At 32.8% G+C, this 23,820-nt stretch overlaps 1 protein-coding gene across 1 annotated transcript; it reads left to right on the top strand.

Annotated features, from left to right (window-relative positions):
* Positions 1 to 1,673: 1,673 nt before the first annotated feature.
* LOC105334384 (uncharacterized) lies at positions 1,674 to 20,157 on the top strand. Its single transcript, XM_034466188.2, has 27 exons — positions 1,674 to 1,851; positions 3,304 to 3,353; positions 3,472 to 3,537; positions 4,359 to 4,433; positions 4,707 to 4,817; positions 5,055 to 5,139; positions 5,251 to 5,377; positions 5,808 to 5,889; positions 6,151 to 6,342; positions 6,669 to 6,789; positions 7,190 to 7,306; positions 8,102 to 8,229; positions 8,562 to 8,686; positions 9,108 to 9,250; positions 9,769 to 9,885; positions 10,204 to 10,298; positions 10,603 to 10,732; positions 11,137 to 11,312; positions 11,835 to 11,916; positions 12,449 to 12,571; positions 12,789 to 12,905; positions 14,012 to 14,245; positions 15,004 to 15,105; positions 15,474 to 15,590; positions 16,640 to 16,756; positions 17,799 to 18,035; positions 19,376 to 20,157. The coding sequence occupies exons 1-27, from the start codon at positions 1,758 to 1,760 to the stop codon at positions 19,621 to 19,623; spliced, it is 3,411 nt and encodes a 1,136-aa protein (XP_034322079.2). The 5' UTR covers positions 1,674 to 1,757; the 3' UTR covers positions 19,624 to 20,157.
* The last annotated feature ends 3,663 nt before the right edge of the window (positions 20,158 to 23,820 follow it).

The raw sequence follows: 23,820 nt of genomic DNA, 5'->3' as shown, positions 1-23,820 counted from the left end.
GCGTTCAGGTGAACTGATAAGTCTCAATTCAGAAGTGTGTCGACGAGATTTTTCTTTTTTTAAATTTTAAATATTGAGTATCTAACCTCATGGTTTAGTGCAACTTATAGAAATTGATAATTCATTTGCAGGGTCACCTGTAAGTCATATCTAAATTTTCCCAGCATTCCCACCCTCCATATCCAGAATATTAATTAGGACAGCGTCCGTAAACGCATAACCTGGTTTTTTTTTACACTTTTGAATATTGTTAAATAAGAAATGAAGTCCCCAGTCGAGAAAATGTTATTTGCGTTGTTTAGAAGAAGAGGCAATAAATTTGAAATTTTCTAAGCACAGCTTTTATAAATCTCTTGCATATACCTAAAACTTTCAGTGACAAAATTTTTTTTTTACCTAAGACTGATTTTATTGTATCAAGTGAAAAGAAAATATTTATCAGCATTGTCAACAAGTTTACCTAAAAGTGTCCATTCTTAAAACAGAGAAGGTAATGTGGCAAGTCGATATTAGCCTCAAACTGTCAATTCTTTGAGAAAAAGAACCAGATTCGGCTCTTCCACCCTCAATCAGTATGTTTGTCGTACAGAATGGACAGTTTTAGGCTAATGAGGTTACAAAAAACTTATTTTATTACAAACCGAACATTAATTCGAGTCTTTCATCATTTGTTCTAGAACATTCTTATAATGATAGAGTGTAACTGAAGTTTTGAATTCTTATGGATGGAATGATCATTTGTTAAATCTTGAAGCATTAATTTAAAATTCAAAATAAACATAAATAAAAATGTCATAAAATGTTGCGAGGAAAATTCATAAAACAGATTGATAACCCGTTTTCAAAGTTTTTATTAGTTCTTAAATATTATTGACTTAGCGAAACATTCAAAATTTCATATCAGAAGCACGTGTTCAACATCGCAATTTTAGAGTCCGTACGATATGCGTCAAGATTATTTGATATGGCGCAATTCAGAAATGTGTCAACGATTTTTTTTTTAATTTCGAATATTGAGTATCTACCCTCATGGTTAAGTGCAACTTATAGAAATTAATATTTCATTTACAGAACCACTTTTGAATTCAGATGAAACTGCAGTACAATTTTTAAAATGAAAGAGGGCATTGACAGATATGTTTTTGTTATTTTTTTGCTTTCGCAATAAACTAATTCAGTTTTACAGAGACATTGATAGACAGACATTTTTTTTTTGAACATGCAAAAACAGAAGACGTTAAAGCAAGGTGATTGGCAACTCTTCATGTCGCCGATGAATGCAGATAAAGATATCGAATTAAGTGGTTTAACAACTCCACTAATTTAGAAGGTCAACACACATTATAGTTAAAGCCCAGCATGCGGAATGTATAATAAAGGGTAATTTTTTCTATAACCTCTCCAAGTTCGTTTAAAACCCCCTTCACTGGGAGACCTTATTCAGCTAATGACATACGTCACTCAACGAATTAAGCTTTTTCTCCAAAAAGGGGGGTAAAAAAGCGTCAAATCATGAACTTGTCAATCATATTATGCAACAGGCGTTCATGTTAATTCACCAACAATAAACAAAAATTACAAGGCCTAAGATCTTACCCCTAAAAAAGACTCCGTATTTTCCAAAATCTTGGTGATGAATTAAATCAGCTCAACGCCTTCACTACAAGAGTCCTTGTCAGTCCAATTTCTATGGTGAGACTGATTGTTCTGGGTATAAATTGGACCGGGGGAGAGATGTGTCGCCACAGAGACGGTAGATGGGGGTAAAGATGTGGAAGCCATATGTCTTGTTCCTGGTCCTGTCGATTTTGGTCGTTGCAGCGTCCGCTAAGGAAAAGATACACAAATCACGTAAGAACTTCTTTTTTTTTCACAGATTAAAGTTGCGACATAATTCTAATTCTAAAGCATCGAATGTCCTCTTTATGGGATATTTTTTCATGTTTCACTCTACTCTGAATAAAATATCAATTCCTTTGACTTTGTAATGATTTTAAAGAGTTTAAGTAGTTTTGTATTCCGGAAAATGTTTTGAATAATTTCAATAAAATTAAATTTTAAATTCGCGTATTATGCGCTATTGATTAAAACCAAAATCCTGAACATTTTATGCTTTAACATTAATAATAAAGCAACGTTATTTTTGATTCGTTCAATGAGTCGTGTATTTGAATTTTATTTAGCATATATACTTGTAGTCGTGTACTTGATTTAATTCAAATCTTGTAAACGACCCCTGCATTAAAAATGAGATGAAGAAATACTTCAACACATTGCTTGATGAAGAAACGTGTTATTCATCTTTTAAAGGGAAAAATTTTCCTGTAAATTTGGGTTGACTGTGTATGCCGTTTACTGTTTCCAAGATTATCATATCACTAACTTTAATTTTCCGATTTCGAAATTTTTAATCAATTAATGTTTTTTATAAGAGAATGTTGCCAGTTCTTAGGTCTGTTTCAATGAATTAATTGCAATAGCCATTCAGCTAGGGTACCCTCAAACCTTTTCTTCATAAATATCTCGTCCAGCTGAGCGTAATTCTAAAGACTGCATAATAATGAATTTTCATCAGCTGCAAGCAAAGTGAACATTTATTAAAGTGAACATTTGTATCGAATAGAAATTAATATATAAAGAAAAAAAAAACAGATTGTGTCTACCATCTTTATAATCTTATAAAGTGATATTGATAAATATGAAGTAAAAGCAACTGTAACACATATCTATAATAATTTAATTGCAAGTTTTTATATAGCGCTTTTAAAATTGGCGATCAATTTCTCAAATCGCTTTACAATTATTACCCCCAGCAGACCTTAAAGCATTCCAGAGCATTCTCAGTGCGGCAGCCGTTAAGGCGCTCAAACACTCACATTCCGACAATATCTTTCACTGTCTAAAGCCGGGTACCCATTTTACACTTGGGTGGAGTGAGGTATTACATGTAAAGTGTCTTTCCCAAGGACACAACGTCGACTTGCCGCGGCCAGGATTCGAACCCACAACCTTTCGAACCCACAACCTTCTTTCGGTCATGAGTCCTGCACCTTAACCACTCGACTACCGACGCCAATATCTACCACTGTTTTCTTTAAATGATTTTTCAAGACTTAACAAACAGATCTCGGACTTAAGAATTATAAATTGAATCTGATTACCAAAAATCTTTATTATGAATAAGTAAAAGTGAAAACAGCAGAGGGGTATAAATTATATTTACTAGAAAATTAGTTTAACGTGCATACATGTATTAATGTATTATTACTTTACCCTTTTTTTTTTTTTTTTTACATATTTTAGCCCTCAAACCAAAAGATCTTAAGGAAAAGTCCAAGAATGAAGTAACCGAGGTGGTATTTTGAAGTATTATTTGTTTCACGCATTTCAATTTTTTATACATTTAACAAAAATTATGAACACGTCAGTTTTTTCTCTAACGCTTTGTTTAATGCTTGACTTGTTCTGTAGACCGATAATGAAGACGGAAAGAACGAAGCGACGGCTCGTAAATGGGAAAATAAAATCGATCAACCGGTAAGTTCAATACGCTGCCATTAATTCAATGTAATGGTGTTTTAAATCTGCCCCACGAAGTAGAAACAGTTGGATTAAAGAGATGTGTTTCAGGTTTTTTAAATATAAAATAGTGAATAATTTTTACAGGGTTTATGCTCGATGTAATTTGTATTGGTATTGTTTGACTCATTCAGGTTCTTTATACATTTTTTTGCCAATTTAATACAACGAGGCGGAAGAGAGAGAGAGAGAGAGAGAGAGAGAGAGAGAGAGAGAGAGATGTAAATCTCAAAATCTACAAAAGATATTTCTAAATGATATTTGTTTCCAGAAAAAAAATACATTACTAGTCGAAGAGAAATTTAAACGACCTACGAAGTCAATGTCAAAGCATATCTTTAAATAAAACTAACTTATTAACATTTCTGAAAATGATGAAATGAATTAATTATATAGTTAAATTATTCTTCTCAGTTGTCTAAAGTTTTAGTACCAGGAGTATATTATATTATTTGCTTGAATATAACTGTTATATATCTGTTAAAAAACTGTTGGTAAAAATTTAATTTTTAAACGAGCTCTGTCAATCGTAATTTCACGAATTTGAAATTGTTGTTGCTTTATATTCAACTTATAAACATGTAGGTCTTCTAATGTACAAGTACGTGTACCTGTTTATTTAATATTTCGAAAAAAAAATTGTAAACATACACCCAGCGCCAACCCTCACCAAATACCTTATACGGCAGAGATTAAAAAATTATTATATTTTGGCGGAAATGCCAAAAACGTTGCTAGTGTCAAGCAATGATGATGTTTCGTGGGTTTTCAATTTATAGGATATCGATCCGGATGATCCAGACATGCGCCTGTTTCTTAGTATGGGGGTAGGAGTAGATGGCGCAGTTAAACACGTAAGTAAAAAAAAAAAACAAGGGAAGCACACTGGTTAAATAATCAGTATTTAGAAAGAGCTTTTTACAAAAAAACATTGCTGCGGTTTTTTTAACAATCAATCATTAAGCAATTATAAGCAATTCGTTATGAAATAGGAAAATTCAAAGTGTATACATTCAGTGTACCCTATTTTAAGAGCACGTAAGATGTATTACAATATGTATATTTGTGTTAATGTTATTGTCTTTATGTGTTTTATAACGTGTTTATTTGGGTTTTTTTTTGCCCAGTCCAAGGGACTTCATCCGGAAAACTCAAAACGACTACAAGCAAGACGCTTAGACAAACCTGATGATTCAGAGAAAAAGACCGAGAACAAAAGAAAACCCTCTAGAAAACCGGTGTGTTGGCTATACAGTTACAATAATCTGTTTCTCATATTGAGAATATTAATAAACATCTAAAAAATTTTAAATTATACACTAAATGTAATTTGTCTACAAAACATGATTTTATAGGTATTGCTTTTAATTCCTGTTGATACTATCATGTTATGGAAATTCTGTGTTTACAATACACGATTAAATGAAATGTTGATAATAAATTATAGCCGAATTTACTATTTACTATTTACTTAGAAACGAAGACGAAAGAGGAACTTTGGCCCAAATTGGGGCAAATGGCCCAAGGGAATTGTCCCCTATGTGTTTGACGCCAGCCTTGGTATTTATTTTTATGACCATTGTAACGAATATCTGATTAACAATTCGACATTTTAAACTGTGCTTTTGTTAATTGTGCTATTAAATCAATTAATATCATTTTTAATACCAGATGTTAATAGAGGTTACTTCCTGCAAGCGATTGAGCTCTTTAATAATTTTACCTGTGTAAGGTGGAAGCCGAAATCACCGGAAGTAGCAGCGGAAGTAGGCCACGAGGGCTATGTGCTCGTCAGAAGGTACAATCTACCTTTACATTCAGCTTCATTTTGGATAAGTGGTCATTATTTGTACAGTAAAGATAATTTTTAAAAAAAAAGAACTTGAATAAGGTTGATTGACTTTAGGGCAAACATTGGATCAATAAAATTTAGGTGAGGTTATTTAACGTTGACAATACAGGTTCATACGTATTACTTCAAAAAATTGTGTCGAAAAAAAACTTTCAGTTTGCAGTATTGGGTTATTTTTTGTTGTTGCAAAATTTGTATATATAGATAAAAAACATGATGACATTTTTTTGCAATTTATTGATGTTTATTTGTTTGTTTTTTAAACCGATATTGCTTCTTGGAGTTTATTATCCGAAAATAAAATAAATGATGAAAAGCAAAATGAAATTTAACCCTAATACACAACTAAAGTTCAATGTATTTGTTTGCCTACCAGTGGAACTAGTTGCAGTTCTGGGGTCGGTTTCAACGGCGACGGGGAACACATCATAAATTTCAAAGAGCCCGGATGCGGATGGGTAAGAACATTTTATTGTATCCAGCCCTACACCAACATATAATTATGTATATTGTTACAAAAATCCTATTCATTCTTTGTTCATTTTTTGTCCTCGCATTGAATTCTATTGTATATTTTGAGCATTTGTTGTTGTTTTTTTATTTAATAGAATTCATAACAACTCTACACGTATTAATGGTATATTTAGCTAAGCTTTCCGGATCATAGGTTCAATATAAACAATTGAACCTGTTTTATTATCAATGCCTTATATTGTTAGGTTGATGTTGCGGTTCATGAAATGTTGCATCGGATTGGCCAAAGACACGAGCATGCGCGGAGCGATCGGGATCGGTATGTCAAAATCAATTGGGATAATATCCATATTTCGGGAAGATACAACTACTACCGGCTCAACACATACAACCGGAATCCCTATGATATTGGGAGCGTGATGCATTATGGGTACTCTGTAAGTAAAGATGACAGATCAAAAGTCAGAGCAAATATAATTTATCTGTTTTCGCTCGCTATCCCTTTAACAAACATTAGAATACACGTTTCTCTGAAATTGACGCGAATTTTGTTACAATTAATCATAGTGAATAGAAGGGATGTAGTGGTAACGGGGGTTTAATGGTAATGAGACAACTTCTGTATTTGCATTGCGTACATATAACTGCTAATTTCATATAAAAAGAGAAGTTATACAAAAAATATATTTAAAAAAGATTAAAATTTCCCATCGCTAATAGTCGACATAACTCATTGTAATTTCTTTTAATATGATTATTCTAGTCATCTGAGACGGCTGACATAGAGTTGAAGGACAAAAACCTGAATTTCCTGGAGTTTCCTGGAAGTCAGATCTTCTCTTACTACGACCTCAAGGACGTCATTGACCAGTACCAATGTGCTGGTTAGGATTTTGTTTTAATTTACATTCCAATATTTAGTTTTTTTATATAAAAATATCTTACAAATATCTTAATTATATATACAGTATTAATTTCCATAAGACCTAGAATTTTTTTAAAAGCATGGTTGACACTGAATGCAAGATACCTAGTAAAGAATAGATTATAATTATACAATTTTTCAAAAATATCTTATTCATATTTTCATGCATTTATCAGCAAATCAAATTCGAGGTACGTTATAATATCAGGACTCTTTTTAACATCGCCTTGAAATAAATGTTTAGATAATGGGTTTTGTAGCATAATGTGTATCGTATCTGTGTGTCAGAATGGAAGAATAGTGGTCTTATTTTCTTTTTTTTTAAAGAAGTATATCATAGCTTGTCGTTACTTTTGTAGCACACTGTATATCGCCACCAGTGTGTCAGAACGGAGGATACGTCAACGCTAACTGTCAGTGCACGTGTCCCGAGGGATTCAGTGGAGTGTCCTGTGACACTGTTGTCACAGATCCGGGTAATCTAACTCTTATTGTTATACTTTCATGTTAAATACTGAAATCTGATTGGTTAAGACGCAGTTAATAATATTTACTATTACCCTCAGCGTTAACATCGCACTTGGCAACGGGTAACATTAAAAAATGTTACATGCGCGAAACTTATGCGCGTACGGTTCGCTGTAGAATTCACGTTATTCCTATATAAAAGCAGTAAAATTTTTTAAAAATTTTAAAAAAGACATTCAGTATAACAAAATAAATAGTGCCTGTTTGGGAGGATAACAGTTGAAATTGACACCCCTCGAAAACCATTGTCAACCTCCGCTTTGCATCGGTTGACAATGGTTTTCTCGGGGTGTCAATTTCAACTGTTACCCTCCCAAACAGGCACTATTTATATAATATCATACAATGGAGAGTTACATTGTAAAATTATGACTTTTCTGGTATAATAAGAAAAACACGCATAGTAGTTGTTACTTAATGAATTGTTCTTTGAAAACGTGTGCTAAAATCAAACGGGTTAAAGTACTATGTATGTAAATTGTATGTACAATTTAATGCATATTAACTGCAGATTTTCATATGTTTAAACTTGTGTTGGCCTATTTGCTTAGGGTGGTAGGTAAAAAGATAAAAAGAATTTTTTAATAGTATTTTTATATATCTGATTCATTAAAATAAAACAAAGGAAGATGTTTGATGAAACCATTTTCAGTTCAATTGTCATGTTTCGATTAGAAACATTTTTTTCATTCACAGCAAGAATTTTGACAGAGTATTCTAATCTTCCGTCATTTTGTTTTTAGATTGTGGAGGGTATGTACATCTAAAAGAAAACGACTTAGTCTTGGAACGAGAGAAAGTAGCCTTTATTACGTCACCGAACTACCCGGGTCCAATGGGTCTAGGCAAAATTTGTAGATGGGCAGTCACGGTAATTTCTTCTTGCATAATTTATTTAAAGAGGATAACATGTTTTTTCATTATGATTATTATGTAAGAAAGATAACATCCACATCGTCTATTCTATTTTAGGACCAAATATATACATTTCTGCTGTGATAAATTAATAACGCTGAATTACAAGTAAATGATACATGTATTCTTTACAAAATTAACATGTATTGTATTTTAAAAAAAAAAAAAGAAGAAAACATGTAAGTAATGAATATTTTTTACCAAAATATGTAAAAGTTTGTTTTTAGGATAATTTTCTAACATACCAATAAAAAACCAAACTATGATTTGAATCTGCTGTCGTAATAGGTGCCTGTTGGTTACATCATCAAGATGACGATAGATGACCTCCACATGGCCTATAACCCGGATACACTCCGTTGTTACCACTGGCTGGAGATTCAATACAACCTTCCTGGCCAGCAGGGAATCCGGTAAGTATGCAGAAAGAAATCTAATCTATGTTTTGTGCTATTAATTTGATTTTTCTTTTTAGATCGGAATAAACTGCGTATAAATGTTCTTTGTAAGGCTTTGTCGTATCTCACACAATGTGAGCAGTTTTGGCATCCTAATGCACTGTTGCAACCGATTAATATTCCTTGAATTCTAAATAATTTCTTGAAACATAATTAGCGAATTTCGAATGAAAAAAGAGACGAAAAGATGTTTCTAGAAACCTAATCAGTAAGGTGTAAGGGAGACAAGTGTGGAACTTCGGTAACTCAATGTTTCAAAGAATGCAAACTACAATCAAATGATGTTCAAAAATAAATGTGTAATTCAAGATCAAAACGTGTGGCTGGAACTTAGTATTAATTAGTGCTTTGTGAATACTCTAATATTTGCCTACAGGCGCTGTGGTGATATTGTTGGGGAGACTTTCCTGAGCTCTATCGATTCTCCCACTCTGATGATCATCACCATGGATACCAAACTTGCAGGCGGAAGGGTCACCAAGAAAGGATTCAAACTCCATGTTGAAAAGGAGAGGGAAGGTAGATATTTGAACATCATTTTGTTTTCTGTCCGTCAATTCATAAAGGGATATTCTTTTTGAGTCTGCAGGATCACAGATCAAACTTTTATATTTCCAATAGCAGTATTTATTTCTAGCTTGATTTAAATTACATGCATTGTGTTTTATAAAGCAAACTTTAAAAATGAATAGCAAATATAGGAAAAATATATTGATTTATTAATCATAGAAATTTATTCAATGTCTTCTAAATAAGTATTTATAAACCATATCATGGTTATAAAAGAGTAAAATTTATTCATTTAGCCAATGTAAAAGCGAGTTTCAAACAAACCGGCACAGAAAATGATTTTTGGCAGAATATTCATCAAATGCCTGTTTTATATGGACACAGTTGTAAACTATATGAAACGATTATAGAAAATTGGCGCTTGCAAATTCTATAGTCTTGCGATTTTGTCCAAAACGACAAAATTTTGGGAATAAATAACTCACAAAAATGGAATAAGTGATTTAAGATCTGCGATTTTTTTTTAGTTTGTAGAGACAGTCCCTGTGTGTTCGGAATATGTGTTCCCACCGAGAGGAAGTCATACGAGTACAAGTGTGTGTGTCAGCCAGGCTACACGGGGGACAAGTGTGACCAGGTCGTTGGTGAGTACTATCACCTATAATGTTTGTTACTGACCGTCTACGGTAATATGTCGGGTTGTTAAGTCCATAGATGAAGATGAAGGAATCCTTCTCTGTACTCTAACAACCCACCCGCCATATTTTCGTACACAGTGACAAACCTATCTAGCGTTTTGCATTGTCGAAAACCAGACATTCTTGTACATGAATAACTTAAGAAATAATTAAAAGGATTGTTCTGCCATGTTGGCGTCTGTTACTTACTTACAAAGGAAATATAAACGGCGATCATTTAACGTAATTTATGTATTGATGATGTCCATTTCATTTTCTGTTTAGACGGTGCAAAACTGAAATGTTCGTTCGAAAGATTTGAAAAATGTTTCTTTGACAACGTGCAGGAAGGAGATGAATTTGAGTGGGGACCAGGCTTTGTAAGTCATCCCTCTAAGGCAAACGAAAGAATCTTGCTCACAGTATATGTTGTTTCATATTACGTGTTAATTTAGCGTTAGTAATGTATTAATATTGTTTTGGTAGGAGGATGGTAATATTTGTTAGTTTGTTGTTACTTGGTTGTGATTGAGTGTGGTTTTTTTTAGGGGGGATAGTGCTAATGGGGAAGGAGGTGTTAAAACTAACACATTTGTAAAATAATTACACAAAAAACGTAAACACATTTTTTTGATTCTCAGGAGTTATAAAATTAACTATATAAATAGCAATCACCATTTACAGAGACACACAATATCCGAATGGACAGGACCAGAGGACGCCTTCCGAGGTGAACGCTTTATATTTGCTGAGATGTCATTACCCAGAGTTCCTGGCGACAAAGCCATTCTACAGACAACCGTCGCATTACCAGGTACATTAACTAGTGTTGATTTTTTTTTCTCTGACCGAGTAAATAATAACTGCAATGTTCTTTGTTCAAGATTTGATATGAACAAAAAGTTGATTATGTAAATTGATAAAAACACTGGTAAATATATATATATATATATATATATATATATATATATATATATATATATATATATCTATACAATTTATACAATGTAATTTAGAACGGGTTAACTATTCCATGAATTTTTATTAACTTTGTGTAGACATTCATAAAAGTAACGTTACCGGGTTTCATAATAATAGAAATAATTTGAATCGCTGATATTAACCACTGGGATCGTCTGGGATTAACAGTCAAGGGAAGAGTATAAATGCCTCATTAACACACTGTTTTATTTTTATCTTACTAAAATCGAATCGCAGAGCAAGCAGGTTGCCTGTCGTTTGCCTATAACATGTTTGGGAGTACCGTGTACAAACTGACTCTGTATGCCGAGGGAACAAACTCGCTTAAGTATGTTCTGTGGTCAAAAGAAGGAAATCAAGGGTCCGATTGGTTAACAGCAAAAGTTGACGTCCCAGCAATTCAAGGACTAAAGGTACGGTTTTCTTCATAACGGAATATCACCCCACCCTTCCCGTTATACAATTCCCTATCTGTGTTAGTAGTTTTATTTTATCAATATAAACATCCTCTCTTCCAAGACACAAAAAATCTTCTTAGCAAAAATACTGAGTATCAGATTAATTTGTTTTAATTGATTTACAAAACTGTGTAATAACTATTCTCATACGCATAAGATATAAAGCAAATGTTAATGTTTTCTCTGTATTAAATTTAACTGTCAATTAGAATAGTGTTGAATCATTCAAATTCGTGGTGGTTCAATTTTGTAGTATTTGTGGTTATCCCTCTTCAACAAATTTACATCCTCAAAGACAAGAACTTTCGGGAGCTTTATTTCTCTTACTAAAATTGAAAACCGACCTATCCACAAAATTATATCTCAACGAATAAGCTAAATATCAACAATCCACGAAAATTCGGGCCTGCGAATTTAATCGATTTCACAGTATGTGATTAACGTTACTATGTCTTAGTCTTTATTATTGTGCCACAGCTGTCCTTTGAAGCAGTGACAGGAGACTCGTGGGACAGTGACATAGCGTTAGACGAGATCACCTGGGAAACTGGACAATGTGGTAATCGATTTGTTTTAGAATAAATAATTCTAACGGAAAAATGATTTTTTTTTTCAACATGTCAAGACGGAATCAGAATACCCTTTTTTTTAAATGCGCAGAATAATATATTTGAAGATCACGGGTAGGAATTAATAGTTTACCATATCAATAATTTTAGTTGGTCCGATAGCAACCTAAATACTTTTAATAACTGATAGTTATTATGGAAAATTTAGTAGATTACTAACATATATGTACATTTAGATATTTAGTATGCTTTTAAGAATCACAAAAAAATAATGATAATGGTTTAAATAATTTAGACAAGAAACTTATTCTATTCACTGCTTAAAAAAATTAATTCTAGATTGAAAATTTATTGTTCGAAAAATAGCAAACCTTATTAAAAGAATTTGTTAATTTATTTATCAATATGGATACATGTGTATATATTTTACATTTTCGGATGTTTACAAAAAAACAAATACAGACTTTACAACCAAACATATGGGTACAGTATATATACCTGCATAATGACTTTCTTTTACAGGACCTGATACTTTCAATGACTGTCTCAGAGTTGGAGAAGAGTATGATGGAACACGCAACTACACGAAACGGGGCGTGGCCTGTCAGGCCTGGTCGTCCAATACACCGCACACACCTGGTTCTCGTACGTTAGAAATGTTTTAGAAATGTTTCGATCATTTAGTCACCATGATGGTGTATAAGATATTAGAAATATAGCACTGAATTTAATTCAATTACATGTTGGACTAATATGCAACTGTTCACCTTCATCACCTCACCCGAAAAAAAGCTTAACATTCCAATGTATACATTACATTTCATATATACATAAAAACTTTTATCTTCATTTTTCCCCCTAGAATACGCGTATTTAGCATCGGACTCGAACTACTGTCGCATCGCTGACGAGCCCGACCCTTGGTGCTACACCACAGATGCCGGAACCAGATGGGACTGGTGTAGTATTCCATACTGCTGTGAGTTGAATCCTTAAATAATACAAACAAATCATTATCACCTGCAAAGCTTATGTGATCACAAAATAGCAGATTTTACTAACATCAAACAAGTTACATTTTTGCCCGTGTAATAAAAAACTACAGTTATTTACCCAATGAATTAAGACAAGAAACATACTGAAACAACGTCATTTAACACAATAAACGTATGAATAGTACACTGTACAAAAATCAAAGTAGCTGTTCAACACAATGATTAAAAAAATGCTCTGTATTTCTTATATACGATACCCTATATACGGCTAATACAGTAAACCCCGGCTCCATTGTAACTCAAATTGGAAGATGGTCGTGGCCAATCCTGAATTACTTAACCTCTTTTGAAAGTAAAACTCTCTACATAGCAAACTATTCCAGATTTTAAAATTCAAATAATCGATTTTCCCTCTTACACTTAATGCTATATATCGGAAAATTTCTAAAATATTATTGAGACAATCGTTTTAGGGTGTCGCTTATCACCGCTGTGAACCCAGTTCGATCCCCGTGATCGACAGTGGTTGTATGTGAAAGGGTGTGGTGGCTGCCCGCTTGGACACGTTGGTTCTCTCCGGTCACCCCGGCTTCCTCCTACATCAATGACCCCGCTCGCGTAAACATCAGTGCCGACGAAAGATAACAATATAAAGTGTTAGAATTGTTTATCAATCGTTTTAAATTTAAATTAAAAAAAAAAGTTTAGTTCAGTTCATGGTATGAGTAACTTGCTGACCATGAAGTCTCCTTTAGGGTCCTAATCACTCATGAAAAAGTTATTACATATAGGAGCACTCTTCTAGATAAAGTAAAGATTTAGCAGGTGTTCGACTGAAAAATGACCAAAGAAAATTTTCAATTTCGGGGGAAAAATCATCGTCTTAAATTTTACTGTTTTCATGAAAATATAATTCCTTGCAGTATTGGAGATCTTAGAGTTGGTTGACAAAGCTACCAAGAGTTAGACATCAAATCTTGGAGATATAAACTGTTTAAAAATGCGTTTAATCGCCATGTTGTGACCTACTGTCATAATGAGTCACGTGGTGTCGAGGATCCTTAAGTGTTCATTTTTTTTCTCGTTACAGTTGCGACAGAGTGTGCCTACACGCCGACCGGCAAGGACTACATGGGTACTGTCAGTCACACGAAAACCGGTATCCCCTGTCAGAGGTGGGACTCCCAGTCCCCCCACCCCCACAGCTACGACTACCTGTCCAAAGACGAGAACTACTGTAGGAACACGGACGGGAGCGAGGGGCCCTGGTGTTATACACAGGACCCGGATATACGTTACGAGCTGTGCGATGTACCCGTCTGTGGTGAGTAATACTGAACCATTTGTATTCGCATTGACCAAATGTTCGTGAATTGTTCATCACTGTTTGGTTTGCTTTTATAGCATTTAAAAATTCCTCGATAATATAATTTAAATTTTACGTTCATGAGATATAATGAGCCCTGATTAAAATTCATTAAGCGTTATATTTTCATGGACCAAGTTTTAAGCTTATTTTATTTCGTTGATATTACTGATATTTAATTACAATAATGTTGTGTTTAATAAGCCATTACCAATTGATTACTTATATTAACTTGATTATTAGAAGATTGTCGAATTGTATATACCTAATCAAATACGAGGAATAAATATCCGTGTAAAATCGCGAGAAGCAGGCTTCGTGGATTTAAAAATTTCGCCATTATTTTCTAAGAGTTGATAACAATAAGAAATAAGGAGAAAAATTTCCTGTTCGCGATTTTTTATTCTCGCTGAATTCTCCGTAAGTCTTACTTAATGTTGACCGGGTACTAATATCAGAGATGATAGAGAACACTAATAGGGGTGTATTGCATTATGTTCTTCTTAAACAAAAAAAATGATATCTGGATCAATTTAACAATTGGGTCCAAAGAAATGTGTGTACATGCACATCTAATATTGATGCAACTGTATTGCTTTCATATAGAGGCCAAGTACAATGATAATATACCAATGCATTATATATATATGCATGTTTTTACTATCATTTTGAAAACAATGATAATTAATACTTGTCTTTTTAATATTGTATTTTAGAGAAAATCGAACAGGAATGTTTAATGACAAGTCGGGGTTTGGATTACGCAGGAAAACAAAGCGTAACGAATACTGGCAAAACTTGTGAACACTGGACCGATGGTAAGTAAGGAGGTATAAAATATAGATATATGTACCTAATTATGACAACATCATCTGATTTCTAGTGCTTGTATCGCTACAACAATGAATTGTTATATTCAGTATGTTAAATGGTTAAAAATGGGGGGGGGGAGGGGGTGTATACGCAGAGACGTGAGAGTTGACTAGAATTATAATGCAATAATGTTTTTTCGTTCTGCAGAAAATGTCGTTCAAAGAATAACTTAAAAAACAACCCAAACTGTTGCGATACAATTAGATCAAAATGTTTGGTTTTGCTATACATTGTCGAGTTCTATAAAATGTGTTGGTGTACAATGTATACTATACCTATGTCATATAGAACCAATATTATTTTATCATTGTAGAACAAATGTCAGAGGACGAAAATTATTGTAGAAATCCAGACCAGTCAGTTAAACCATGGTGCTATGTTCAGAGCGGAACTGGACTGGTGAAAGAGTATTGTGATATACCTTCGTGTGGTGAGTTCAGTGTACATTTACTCAGTCCGATTATAAAATAATATCATTTAAATATACACAGGTAAAATCAAGCATAGATAAATCTAAGATCTGTTGTACTGTTAGATTTTCCACAGATTTAAAGTAAGGGTAATTAATGTATCTTTTGTTTGAAACTGTCAAAGCTTTTTAAAAGTGTATTTGGTGGGGGGGGGGGGGGTTGTTGTTATTTTTGGGTTATTTATTTATTCATACTTCATTTTTACATACATTGAAAAAAACTTTAAATGTTGAAAAACATAAAAGTTGCTCTTACGTTTAATGAATATTCATTTCATACTGTAGTCTGTATTTTATATAAAGAATGAAATGCAAAGCAAGGTGACTGCATTAATATATTGTTGTTAGTCAACTTGATTTCTTTTGGGGTTCTTTCTTCATAGTTTATATACGGTAAATTTGCAATTAAACGAGAGGAATTAATATTTGCGTAAAATTGCGAGAAGTGCCTCTCCAAATTTAAAAATTTCGCTTTCATTTTTCTGAGATTAGTTTATTACAAGTAAGTATGATTAAAGTTCGGCTTTTGCGATTTTTTGTTCTCGCGATTTAATGGAAAACGCGGAATTAAGTACCCACGTAAAGTAAGGAATTTCCAGTAATAATATTAACTATAAAACTGCTACGATGATCATTGTTATCATAGGTTTATTAGCGAGTGCTGTACATTTCTAGTCAAAAACGAATTTTTATAACCGCGTATATGCAACATCACCCCTTCTTCGTGAATTTTAAAACACCGATTTTATTGTAAAACTACAACTCAAGTTTGGCACTCATTATTTCGTATTTATGAAATGTAATACATAAACAGCAGTTATTCACGATATGAAGATAATATTTGGGTTTATTTATTGAGGTAAATCTAGGAGTTTACAGCATCTATTTATACGGGTAATGAACTAGTAATGAAATAGGTTTACAGTATCTATACGGATTTACGGAGACATGGCAGGATTGAGTCAGGGTTTACAGTATAATGATTGTTTAAAGAAGTCATTTTATTTTAGCTGATTCACCATGCTTTCCTAATCCGTGTAAGAACAGAGGAGAATGTTCAGTGGAAGGAACCTCATATTCCTGCACTTGTTTGAATGGTTTTTCGGGCGATAACTGCGAAATACAAGGTAAGGTTTACCATATATCTGAAATAAGAAAGAAAGGGGAACATGGGGTTGCGTTTTATAAATATTGCCAGAATGAGTGAATTTGAATGTTTTGTAAGTTCATTTTCTTCTGTTAATCATTTAAGCATTTTGAAAATTGTCTCCTTATTGATAAAACAGGACACTGTTTCAAAGTATTGTATTAATGCAATAAAAAACTTAGATATATTTATATATTAAATACTGCATTGATTTTTTGTTGATATTCAAAAAATCACCGCTAAAAGGAAAAGAAACTTCGTGTTAAATTAAATAGATACGGGATAGCAATATCTTAAACCCTACTTAAAATTTTCGAAATATGATTGAGCAAAACTATTTATACTTTTATTGTTTATCTGTATTAAAGGGACATGGTGAAGCACAAACCAATGACTTAGCAAATATTAAAATATTATATATGAAAAGATGAACGTTTGAAAAATTACTTTATTCAAAAGTAAATAAATCAAATTAAAAATAGAAAAATAGAATTAAGCGCTGGGCAAACACATAAATATAGAGTATTCCTTCCGCTTCATAGCCACACAAACGCAGGGGAATGTAACTACTGCAGCGTGGCATACATCATGAGCCAGAAACATCTCATTGAAATATGATGTCTTCAAGAACTATATGTTTATTAAGATGCATTCTCTATAAATGCACATTCCTTACCACAGACAACGAATAGCGTCAAATTCAAAGCCTTTTTTCCAGTTGTCAAATCAAATGTAACTATTTTTAGATAGACATCGCAATCACGTGACACTAACCAATGTCCAAACATCTCGGTTTGTTTACATGTGCGATTTCCTGATGAGATTCAATGACTTGTAAATTGATAGGTGATGGCTTATGATGCGTGAAACCTTCCTATGATGAAATTTCAAGTAGCTCTTCTTATTGACATTGACATAATCAAAAAGTAAAACATCTATTTTAAGTCATCGTGCCACTTGAATGGAAGACAGCCGAGATGTTTCAAATTACCGATTAGTACTGCATCTTTTTAATGTTTCAGAATTAGGAAATCAAGAGGACTGTAAAAGATCAAGCAATGGTTGGGATTATTCCGGGAAGAGAAACGTCACACAAAGCGGAAGGACTTGCCAGGTATGGAGTGCGCAGTCTCCACATTCCCATGGATACACTTCCTATCCTGAAAACTACTGCAGAAACCCGGATGGGGAACCATCGCCGTGGTGTTACACCACAGATCCGTACAAACGTTGGGAACTTTGTGACATTCCGGATTGTGGTACGTTTAACAGGTTTTTTTCCCTCCATTTAAGGATTAAAGAAGGATATATATCTTGATTTTTCTATATTTTGGCATTTGCTAAATTAACAATGTCTTCCAAATTTGATTTATATGTTTACTGGGTTTTTTATAAAGATTTGTTCTTATTGGAATTAATGAGGTCAAACCGTAATTATCCTATTTCATAACTATTAGAATTCATGTCAGATCATTAAAATCTTAATGTGATACGAAGGGGCTTTTTTAATAATTGCAAATGGCAGACAACTCTTTAATATAGGTTGTCTTTTCTTCGCCTCATTATGATATTAAATTACATGTTTAATGTAGTATATACCATCAAAGAATGTAAAATTCACTTCTGCTATGGATGAACAGCCTTATAGAAGACCCGTACAATTCTTACAGTTACATGTATTTTTTTCTAATTATTTCCTTTGGTTTTTGTAACAAAAGAAATTTAAAAAAGAATCAAAGTTTACTGCAATTTTATGCCATGCATGATCCCCGCATTATAAACACACCTTAAGATCTTGCTTATTTCACAAATGCATACATGTGAATAGAATCAAACAATTTGTATCAGTTCTATTGACAGATTACGTTAAATTCTCTCTGTAGATATTTTAAAAGCGATATGTGGGTCTTAATAGATGTTAATGGCTATTTCTCGACTTTATTGATCGCTTGGAAAACTGTGTAAGAATATACAGACAAATATAGAAAAATACTAAAAATTCAATGCTTAAATTTATAGATTTTTCTGTACTAAAAAGTTTGTAGTTTATCTAATTAGATTTAAAATTTTTATGTAGATATGTTTAATTAGTTGACCACTCAGCTGCCTTTAGATACCCGTTATGCATCTGTCCCACTTAGTCAACTGGAAAGTAACAAAGAGTTAACCAAGTGTAATTCAATGGCATAACTTTGCCAATCAGTCACTTTTCAGACATTCATATAATTGTAAATTGAGTTGATTCAACGGAACACGTTTATCTTCTGTTATCAAAACATGGGCTGCGTTTTACGAAGGAAATTATGTTAATGTCATTAAAAAAGGATTATTCCCGTACAAAGACCTTCAACAAACAATACTTATATAAATCTATTCAACCTTAATAGTTTTGATTTCTTCCATCAGAATTAAGCAGCTGATAAATAAAAAAAAGTGACTAATTTGTAATTTAAAAGCTATCATAGAATTGACCGCTAGTCGTAAGTGCATTTGGAAAACGCTGTTTTGAAGTTAAAGTTCAAATATCGATATTTTCGTAGCATGCAATATGTTATGCAAGTTATTCAATAACAAACTGAACTGATATAATACCTTACAGTGTCCCCTCCCCTGGAGTGTATCCCAAACTCTGATCTGAGGGGTAGACAGTACTACGGTACTCAGAGCGTGACGGAGACAGGCGACACGTGTCAACGCTGGGACAGCCAGTCTCCCTTCACCCACAGCTTCAGTTACCTAGGCGACCAGGAAAACTACTGTCGTAACCCTGACAGCGACTTGAAACCATGGTGTTTCACGACCAATGTAAACAGGCGATATGGCTACTGCAACGTTCCTTACTGCTGAACGTATTTCTGAACAAACCGTAAAAAGTAGACATTGTCTCTTTCTTATTTTCTCATATTCTGACTTTTTAAACCAATAGTGATTTCTGTTTCAATAATAACGTATTCTTCTGGACTTGTGTGTGTGACTTATATTCATCGAAGATTTTTTAGAATCGTTTTTCACTACAGATTTGTGTCCTTTCTTTAATTAAATAAACTTCTGCTTAATTGAATGCAGCAAAAAAAAAATGATCTCAATTTAAGAAGACAATACATTAAAATAAAATTGTGTCAACTACTGTGAAAACTTGTGGATATATAGTTAATATTAAGATACAATTAGAGACCTAGTGTCTAGGTGCACACATCCATTAAATTGACTTTAGACTGTCTTATTTTTTGACTTGTTTATCATTTCTCTCTCGCCATAGAAAGGAGAGTGTGGGTTTAAAAGGCATGGGGAGTGGTATCGATAATATCAAAATATTATGCATTTATGCATTGTTACATTTCATATGCGCCTGACGAAAGCAATAAAATGTCACATAACATACTTTTTCAAAGCCATTTTTTTTACTTCGTCTCAAAAAAGTTGTTATTGTAATGCATACATGTATACATGTATTGTTAAATTAACCTTGAAGAATGCGATAGAAGCATGTCTATACATATTTGTTTACCTGTATATTTGAAACCTTCGCAGAATACAGCGTTTTTGGATAGGGCCATGTAATACAACTGAGAACTACCAACGTTTGAAAACTACTAAATTAAAGTCTAATTTACGCTTAAATAGTTTTGTTGATAAATCACCTTAAATTCTGCTATTTGAATTTGTTTCAAGCGCATATGATGACATTATTTAATGAGTAACCATCTGTATGTCCTATTCCTAAAAATAGATTTCAAGGGGTATTATAGATACCTTTCTAAGTTACTAGAATATACGCAAAAAATAGATGAACACATTTTTTCCAACTCACGACTTGATATACCATATATCCAGCTGTACTGTTGCAGATATTTCGGGTTTGAATCTACAACACAATCCTTTAAAAAAAGGTCTGCAATAGCAAAAACATTATGTAAACAAATCGCAAATAAACTTTAAGAAATGCTTCATCTATATCAAGCAAAAAGTTTTCTCCCTGCAAATCCTCTTAGCGATATGTATGTAAGTTTTTTGTGAATTGTTCAAAACTGTATCTGTAACAGACGAAGATATGGCTCGCGTTTTATCTAAATTAAAGTTTATTAAGAGCAAAAGGCAACTAATGAACCTAAAGATGATACTTTGTTCATCTACCATTACATGTCAATTAAAACGGTATCTAAATGTGGAGACATGCTGCGGCACGGGCCCGTTTTGGGAAGTTGATTTTGATACAAGATTTAGTTCTTGAAAATAATCGATAAATTCGATGTAATGTATCTTGAAGCATTGGTTTTTAGAAAACTTATTTATGAATACCTTGAAAATGGTCAGATGTTAAATAGTACGAACAATTTAGATATTTTTTGCAGTCGTATGTATTCATACCCCAGAGTTTTAAGTCTCGTTCAACCATCGGCTGTTTCCGTAAATCTCCGACAAGCAGAGAGTCATTCTATATTAAGAGGTCGTTTCGACAAGCTAGTGCGTGACCTGGTGTACACATTCTCTTGTTAGTTGGAGATCAACGGAGACAGCCGAGCATCTGGTTGAACGAAACTAGAGTTCATTGTTGCTTGGATCCATACAATTTTTTTAATATCTAGATTATTTACACATAGTTTGATGGAATCAATTCTATCTTTAATCATTATACAACACGATTCATATGTTTTTTTTCCCCAAAAATTCTTGTCGGAAAAGTCCGAGAAAGTACATTGTAACGTATCGTTGATTTTAAAATGAATGATAATCGATAAAATCAACTTCTGTCAGTACTTTAGTACTTTGATTAAAACAAGGCAGCTCGATTGACTTCAGGGGAAAACGATTCCATATAAATTAGGACATGTCATATCAATCCAAAAATTTAATTAGTACAATTATATGTGATGGTTGCAGCCAACTTTAGATCAGCGAAACAGGGACTACATTACGAACAAGAATCCGGGTGCATAAACAGCAGATTAAAGACCCAGAGTACCGGATAATAAAACTCAGCGAGCACATTGATGTATGCGGACAAGGGCAATTCAAAGTGTTTTCATTTTATTTACTTTTTTACAGAGAGTGCAACAGAAAGAAGAGTTAAAGAAAAACAGTTTATTCAAACTTTAAAACATTGCCTCAACAGACTTCTATAATTTGATTTAACTTTGTGTGTATTGTATAGATATTTCAATATGCAGAAGAAGTCGAGAGGCATTATGTAAGAGATATCAAACAACAATTAATTTGTTACTTGTGTCAAACCTACTTTTGTTAGTGAATTAGGAGTTATCCAAAATCAAATTATAACATTGTACTTATCCAAGATGCTAGCCATCCATTACACTTGTATGTGAATGATAATGTTCAAACAGATTGTTCATGTTAGGGTTGTAAGAAAACATATCGGTCAAGCGTGTTATTTTGCTAATTGTCATATGAAATGCATTACAAATATATGTACTGTCATCATTGAAATAGTTTCCTGTCGAATTTAATGCAACCAATAATACAAATAATTGTTTATGTTCTCAACTTACGTAAGACAAAAATGCAAAAATGTATTTCAGTTTAAGGGTATTTAGAAATAAAATAATGCTTATCTATTTAAAAACGTTCAAATATATTTTGAATTTCATTTCACAATACGATACCCAGTTTCATGAAGCACAAGCATGTTAAATTTTTTCTCGGTCGAAAAAAAATTGGTATAAAAAACGTTATCACTTTATGCATGTTAAACTGCGCTGTTTGCTTGTGTGCGTCTGATCAAATCAATAACATATGATTAAACATACTTTTTCTTAAGAAGGTTTTATTTTTATAAAAAATGATTGAAAACTATCTCAATTGTAATGAATGAATGTATGTATATTGTTACAGTAACAAATACATTTATGTACTGCTATTATGTAAGTAAGGCTTAACATCGCTATTCATCTATTTCCAAATTTCGAAAACATTGTATGGCAACATTTAATTTGAAGCTCAATTTACTCATACACGATTTGTTTTATATACCATTATATAAGTCTGATTTTAAAAGTTCCTACATATATCATGAAATAGGAAAATTAACGAATGAAAAATGATCTACCTTAACAAACACCTTTACAGATATATAGTCAGATCTATCATTTCAAAAATAAAATCGTAACGCAGCAATGTGAAGGCGTCCTGGAGCTTAAATACATCTCGAAAAAAATATTATTTGAATCCTTGCAAAAATAGTTTGACTAAGGATGTTTCTCAAAATCTCTAACATTTATTAACAAGGATGTTATACATTAAATTTGATGTCTGTGACGTTATGTGCACTTCTTAATAACGTGACAGCTTAATCCTAAAATTGCAAATGATCTAATTAAATTACATCGGCGCAGGTGATTTATGACATTGAATCATAAATATTCTTACGAAAATCCCTTTGTCATGTGATGTACTTTGAAGTTCTACCTTAGGCTTGAAAGAGACATTTTGTTTCATAAAGATATTAGAGAGGTTTAGCAGACCAACAGGTACGCGTATTTGTTCGTGTAGGTTACAAGTTATAACTGCGAATACCAGCTCGCATTACATTTCTTGTTTAGCAGTTGTAACGTGTGCCTGTATCTGTAAACGTTTTATTGTTATTTTAAATACCCACTCCTACTTAGCTGAGAATTTTATAACAGTCTAAAACTGAGAATCCTGCATGTGTTATTCTATTAAAAATCATTGTTTATATATGTATATTTTTATTTATCATACATGAATAAAATAACAGAGCCATTGCATGTGTTAGGTGAAGAGATACCTATATCAAAACTGCAATAAATATTTAGATTTAATGAGAATTTACGTTTGTTTTCAGTATTCGCATTAGATATTTAGGCTTAAGAAAAATAAACATATTTGTTAAAATAGATGGTTTGCAATTACCACGTATGTTTATTCGGGTACGACATTTCACAAACTGATGACGTAATGCACAGATTTTCTTTTCTACACGTACGTGAGCATGTACGCGTATACCTTGGTTTGCTAAACTTCTCTTTTGTTAAACCTTCTACAAAATCATCAAAATAGGGCACATTT

The sequence above is a fragment of the Magallana gigas genome, chromosome 1, assembly GCF_963853765.1.
Source record: "Magallana gigas chromosome 1, xbMagGiga1.1, whole genome shotgun sequence".
NCBI lineage: Eukaryota > Metazoa > Mollusca > Bivalvia > Ostreida > Ostreidae > Magallana > Magallana gigas.
This window is presented reverse-complemented; position numbering and strand designations above follow the sequence as displayed.